The 6523-nt window shown below is 52.6% G+C and overlaps 1 protein-coding gene across 2 annotated transcripts in view; it reads right to left on the bottom strand.

Annotated features, from left to right (window-relative positions):
• Positions 1-821: 821 nt before the first annotated feature.
• PTGIS (prostaglandin I2 synthase) overlaps positions 822-6523 on the bottom strand; it is a 40940-nt gene continuing 35238 nt past the window's right edge. For both annotated transcript variants that reach the window (XM_047853904.1, XM_047853903.1), the window contains exon 10: positions 822-4209. In XM_047853904.1, coding sequence (XP_047709860.1) covers positions 4065-4209 — 145 coding nt within the window. In that variant the 3' untranslated portion in view covers positions 822-4064. The remainder of the gene's footprint in view (positions 4210-6523) is intronic.

Genomic DNA, 6523 nt, shown 5'->3' with positions numbered 1-6523 from the left:
CAGGCCACACTGGGGTCCTCGGGGAGGTCCCAGGGCAAGCGGATAGCCCCCCACCTTCTCCCCCCACTTGGCACCCTCTTCCCCACACACGCAGATGACGGAGTGACCAGAAGGGCCTGGTGATGGCGTAGCTGCGCCTCCACCGCTGGGGTCCCATATCTGCGTGCAAGGGAGAGAAACGTCTGTGTTGAATGTAAACATTTTATGTGCAGAGTGTTGCTGTCTTACTTGAGAGGTCTATCCGAGCCAAGTTCAATCCCACCGAGCCTGCCTCCATGCCCCCTCGAGGATGAGGAACCCGATGTGAGGGACATTTGCCTGCAGAAATTATTGTTTACTCAAAGATTTGAGAGGGAAAAAAAAAACCAATCGTCTCTTTTTTATCTTTCCCAGATCTAATTCATTTCCCCTCTTCTTTATTATATTAAGACAAGTGCATAGATTATGGTGAAGGAGAGAGAACCTCCAGTGAATTTTTAAGAGATTTTTTTCTGCTTGTCTTCCTTTGGGTTGTGAGCCCCCATTTCCTGCCATCGGGAGGATTGCGGATAGAGGCATCCTGAACACGGTCTCAGGAGGCAGAGAGGCCTATGCTCAACTCTTGCGGCTACTAACTAGCCATGTGGCCAGCCCCTTCACCTCTCCAGCAGCCAGTTTCTTCATCTACAAAACCGGAGATAATAATATATGCAGGGCAGCTGGAGGTACGGCTGGATTCTAAAGGCTGGCACCCAGTAGGTGCTCTGTTGTCTCTTCCCAGAAACCAACCTTGCCATTCCGGACACGGCCGACGCTCCACCTAAATCACACCGAGGCAGTTCGACAAACAAGGATGATTTAATACATTTCAGCACATTTCTGTTCAACAATATTATATGAAAATAGAACTCTTTATTACAACAGCAAGGGATAATAATCACGGCTACTCCCGAAACACGGTGTTTATCAAAAAACAAAAACAAACGGGTGGGACGTCCCCAGCTCACTGCGAGCAGAGCTGGCTGGTGGCAGGAGAAGACCCTGGGCTCAGACACACACCCTCTGCCCCCTTCACCTGTGACTGTCAAGGAGAAAGCCTCGGGTGATGCTGGCCTGGCTGTAACACCCCTGGACCGCCTCCTTGTCTCATTTTGTAACAGAGAAGAGACAGACCTCGGGCTCTGAGCCTTGGCGACACGGCACGGAGGCCCTCCCACCCCGGCAAATTTATATTTCACAGCCACTTTCTATTTTTGGCAGTGAGAGATACATGTTGTCCGTTACTGGCAGTGATGGAATAACGTTCCCTTTTAAGCAAATTTAAGTGTAAAAAATGAGTCTGTTTCAAGGAGAATATCTGGTAAACAGCAATACAAAATATAGCAAAAAAAAAAAAAGACAATGGGAAGGAAACACTTCATTAGGTCAACCTAAGAGCATTTAAAAAAAAAGTTTATTTATTTTGAAAGAGAGAGAGGGAAAGGGAGTGTGTGTGAGTTGGGGAGGGGCAGAGAGCGAGGGGGACAGAGGATCCAAAGCTGGCTCTGCACTGATGCGGGGCTTGAACCCACGACGCACGAGATCATGACCCGAGCCGAAGTCGGACACTTAACCGACCGAGCCACCCAGGTGCCCCAACCTAAGAGCATTTCTAGCATGTGTCCTGCAAGTTTGTGATTCTAAAGCAAAATATGAAGAAATACAACGATGTCCGGGTACCTTCCTAACTGACCTGTGGCAAGGAGCGAACACACTCACCTTTCCCCCTTTTCACGGTACCTTATGTTTACATTGATTTCTTTTTAAAGAAAAAAGGGGAAAAGAATAAAGATTAAAACAAAGGAGGATTTAAAGCGTCACCTCTCAAGCTCTACTCCAATATCTCTGGTGCCAGCTGGGGCTACCTGGCGGGAGACCCATCTCTTCCTAATGACTGTGGCTCCAAGGAGCTGCCACCTTTAAATGCGATTGGCCTTTTGGGGACATGGGTGAGAATCTAGTCCCGGGGACCACGCAGCCCTGATCTGTGGGGCGTCATCGGGGCTTTTCCCCAGCGCACCAGGGTGCAGCCCTGCACGAGAGATCTTCCTGCAGCTACTTCTGCCAGCCTTCTTCCTTCCCTTCCAAGCCAGGAGGAGGCAGCTACAGTTGCCATGGAAACCGGCACCGTCCTCCCACAGAAGGCTGCCAACCCTGATTTCCTGCAGAGTTAAGAAGCAGGTGGCAGCAGGGGTCACCCAGGCGTGAAGATGGGTTTCCCTGGGGATATCCTGCCTCCTGCCAATCACAGTGTCTGTCTGGGAATCCTGGGGGTGCCTGGAGGCTGAGGGCCAGGGAAGCCCCCAAGCCCCTGGAACGTTTGGAGGCCTCAGGTCCTCTCCTCCCTCTAGCCAGAGCTACGGGGACTGAGCTGTACGTACGTGTGTGTGTGTGTCTGTGTCTTGGGCGATGCTAAACAGGACTGCCCCTCCACCACCCGCCTGGAGCCCAAGGAACACAGAGCTACCCACCCAGCATTTGCTACTGGGACACGAATTCTGCCAAATCCTACCAAGTCACGGCACCTCCCTGAGTGCCCCTCCTCATCCATAAAGAAGGCATAACCGTCCTCTCTTCACAGAGATGCCGTAAGTAGGAATACCGCATCTACTGCACCTGTCACAGGCATTTAGCGGGTCCTCAGTAAACAGGACCTCATGTTAATAACAATACTTAACATCACAAGAAAGGTTTCCAGGCAGTTTTCTCTTTGATCTGTCCCCCCACCCCCCGACCACAAAGCTGACGCAAAAGCAAGTTTTCATCCTTGATCTGTTTGTACGAAGGGGGGTGCACCCAGGACCGGTGGACCATGGGTCTGAGGACCAATTAGTAGGTTGTTACCACCTCCTACAGTATCACTTCTAAGAGTTGGAAGAGGGTTCTCACACTGGAGTGCCTTCAAGGGCCTGGGGGTACTGGGAATGGAAAAGCAGAAAAATCTCCACCAAGTGGAAACCCTAGCGAGCCAGAATGCACGTGCCCTGGATAAGGGAGGTGGCCGTATCTCAGCTCTGGCCAATAGCCGCCCTTGGGAATATGGGCCCAGTGTGGCCAGGCTGTCCACGTTTTCAAGAGAAGCTGGACATTTTAAACAGACTCTCCCAAAGAGGACACGGTAACAGCTAATGTATTTTTTCGAAGTCTGGGCCACACAAAACAGGTCTGCCACTGGAGCGTGCAGCAGCTGGCGGTTCCAGGCTAGGGTGTAGCAAACCAACACCTCCTTTTCTGGCTCCACCAACCCAGGGAGCCTTGGCTGGTTCCTTCCAACGGGGCCAGCCTGCTGGGGCTGTCTTTCTCATTCACTACTGAAGTCTGGACACTGGGAAAGCTCTCCCATCTGGAGCCCATACATCTAGGACAGAGCACAGAGCCCAGACTTTGGGAGGAGCGCATGTTCTGTGCCTTGAATATTCGCCTTTAGGAAAACCTTCCTGAATTTTCTCAAGCATTGGTGTGAATGGAGAGATAAGGCAAGTGTGGCAAATGGGGCCCGTGGGTAAGCAGACAATTAAGGGACTCCTTTGGCTTAGGCTAGTTTAATGGTAATTTGGGGACAGAGCCTGTATCAATGGACACATGGCTAGGCCCTGATTGGCCTTTTTATGGCCAGCATCTGCTTTGACAGGCTAAGGCCTGGACCACATCACTGTCGAGGACCTGGCCCCTTGGGGAGTGGGGGCATGGCAGACCAGTCAAGACTCCTCTGCTTCTGCCCCGTGGGTCCCAGCTTTTGTGGATATCATGAGGTGGGGGGCAGGGCAAGGTGAGTCGGGAGAGAAAGAGACTCCTTTTGAAACTCGACTAGAACAGCAAACCATTCACAGAGCTTCTGTTGTCCCTTTTCCATTCACCCCCTCTCAGCTTCCCTTCGTTCCCCTCCCCTGGACATAGCCTTCCAAGGAAGAATCAGGAAAGTGGTCATGCGGGCGCCGTTGAGTGTTCAAAGCTCCTGCACCCAGGGGAAATGCAGACACAGAAAGCCGAGTGACGGGGTGGGGTGGGGGCAGGCAGGCTGGGTGGAGGCAAGTGCACGGCAGAGCTCACAGCCGGACGCGGTAACGGACAGGCACGTCGTGTTCCGGCTGCATCAGCCCAAAGCCGTACCTGCTGAGGTCAAACTCGGGGATCTCCGCGTCTGGGTTGATCAGCTCCAGGTCAAAGTGCACCAGCACAAGGAACACGAATCTGCAGAGAGATGGTGTCGCAGGTGGGAAGGACTGGAAGACTTGGGGGTCTCCTCTGGAATAAGGCAGGGGGGCAATGGCTTCCTCCTGAGTCTGACCCCAGCTCTCGCTTTGGGAAAAGTGGGAGGAGAGCAGAAGAGCACAGGTGCTTCCTGCCCAAAGTCCATGAGCTCGTTCACCCCGGCCAGCCCCTGGGGCTAGGAGGCCCGCCGGCCAGTTCTGCTGACAGGCGGTGACCAGAAATGACAAATGTCGATTCCACGCCAAGGACTGCTCGGCCGACACGAGACTGTCAGCGTGTTCTCTGCCTGATGGCTGCATGTGCCTTGTGTTGGGGTGATGGGGCGGGGAGATAGAAAGAGCTTGGCCCTGAGTCTCTGTGTGGAGCGGAGGGACCCCCAAACCCACAACCTGCTTTGTATGAGTAGGAACTACACCTCTGTTGTGACAGGCCAGAGACTTGGGGGTCATTTATTACAGCAGCAGAGCCTGACTCCTCCTGACTCAGGGACCCTTTCTAATTCTCCTGCCCGCCCCTTGTCCTCTCCCCACCCCTTGTCCCCACACAGCTCCTGGAGCCCTCACTGTCTGCTCTGGTCAGGGCTGCTGCTAAACCAGAGGCTGCCTTTGTGAGCTTAGGGAAAGGTACCCCGCCCCCAAGGCCTCTTACTGCCGTCTCTGGGGAACCTCCTGACAAGCATACGAGCCGGGGGCAGGGTGTAATCGTGTGCCGGTAAGTGTGGAGGCAGCCCTACCTGATGTGAACTGGCCCCAGCCCACCTGCCTTAGCTCACTTCCTGTGTCAGTGGGGTCAGGACTGGATCTTCCACTGCTCAGTGTCCCTTCACCACCCCCACCGAGACCCAGGTGCCAGTGTGGGACTGAGGACGCTTTAACCTCACTGAATGGAGAGGAGGGAAGGCGAGGACAGAGCCAAGTCCACACCCCAGGCAGCAGAGCTGGATGAACTCAACTCTGCCTCTTAAGTTTCCTCCCCACCCTGGGCCTCAGTTTCCCTGTCCGGTCAAAGAAGGCCCAAGAGGTGGGACGAGCCCCTCCCACCTCTGAAGCTGTAGGATGCTAGAGATCAAGTTTGTATCGGGCAGGGAGCTCTGTGCTGACACCTGGATTTGGATCCTGGCACCTCCCCTCACCAGGTCCATGATCACGGTGGCAAATGATCTGACCTCTAGTCAGTATCAGGCTGACCCCTGCCTAGCGGGGGTGCATGGCAGTGAAGGGAGATAAAAATACCAACAAATTAGCTAATTTGCTGAAACCCTAGGTGCAAGGCACCGTGCTAAGCATTTAGTATGCGTGATCTCTTTTTATCTGTCCAGAAACTTTCCGAGGTAACAACTACAGTCAGTTCCGCTACACTTTTGAACACGTGAGTCTGTTCCAACCTGATGGATACACTGGGACACCAGGGGGGCCTCATGCAGATTCCGCATTTGCTTATGGGTTTCGTGTGGGAGAGGCACAAGGAGAAAGCACGTAACACGTGTGAGCCTGTACGACCATCTCTCCCCTGGGTTCTTACCTTGCATGTGTTACTTCACGAGGGTTTTTTTGACTATCGGATCCCCGGCCCCATTTTTCCCACAATCCCTGTTGATTTTATTGTGTGGCTTCACGTGGGTGTGAGTTTTACGAAAGCGCATGAAGCAGAACTTACCGCCGAGAAAACCAAGACCAAGAGGTTAATGCAACGTGCCCACCCACCTAGCATAACTCTTGCACGTTAGTAATAGTAATGTGAGCAATTGTAATAATAACTAACACTTATTAAATGCCTACGATGAGCCAGGCAGTGGGGTAAGTACTTTGGAAGACCCAATTCCTAGATTCTGACACCACTGGGGACACAGCAGGATTAGGAACCCCACCTTGAACAGTTGAGGAAACAGGCACAGAAGGTCACCCAGCTTACGATTACACAGGGGCAGGACAGGACAGGGCAGATGTCACAACCCTGTCTGTGGTCCGGGGCCAAGGCTCTTGGGATCCAGGGAAGAGAATTTATAATGCACTCCGGCCCACAGGCGTTGAAATAACCAAGAGGGAACAATGACGTTCGGCCAGTTCCTGCTGAGAGGGTTCTGAACACGCACAGCAGCTGTGGATAGCAATGGTCAGCTGCACAGAACGTCCAGTGTTTGGTATTCTGGGAGTTTGGTATTTGGACACCAGGCTTGCAGGGAAGAGTTCATTGCCAGATCTGATGATTTCAAAAGAGATCAAAAATCTGGCTTTTTATGCATGATCTTCTGATTCTTAAAAAGTTAGCACACATTTTTAAAAACACAAATAAA

Source organism: Prionailurus viverrinus, chromosome A3 (assembly GCF_022837055.1).
Source record: "Prionailurus viverrinus isolate Anna chromosome A3, UM_Priviv_1.0, whole genome shotgun sequence".
NCBI lineage: Eukaryota > Metazoa > Chordata > Mammalia > Carnivora > Felidae > Prionailurus > Prionailurus viverrinus.
The sequence above is the reverse complement of the archived record's forward strand: the minus strand, read 5'-3'. Positions and strand labels throughout refer to the sequence as shown.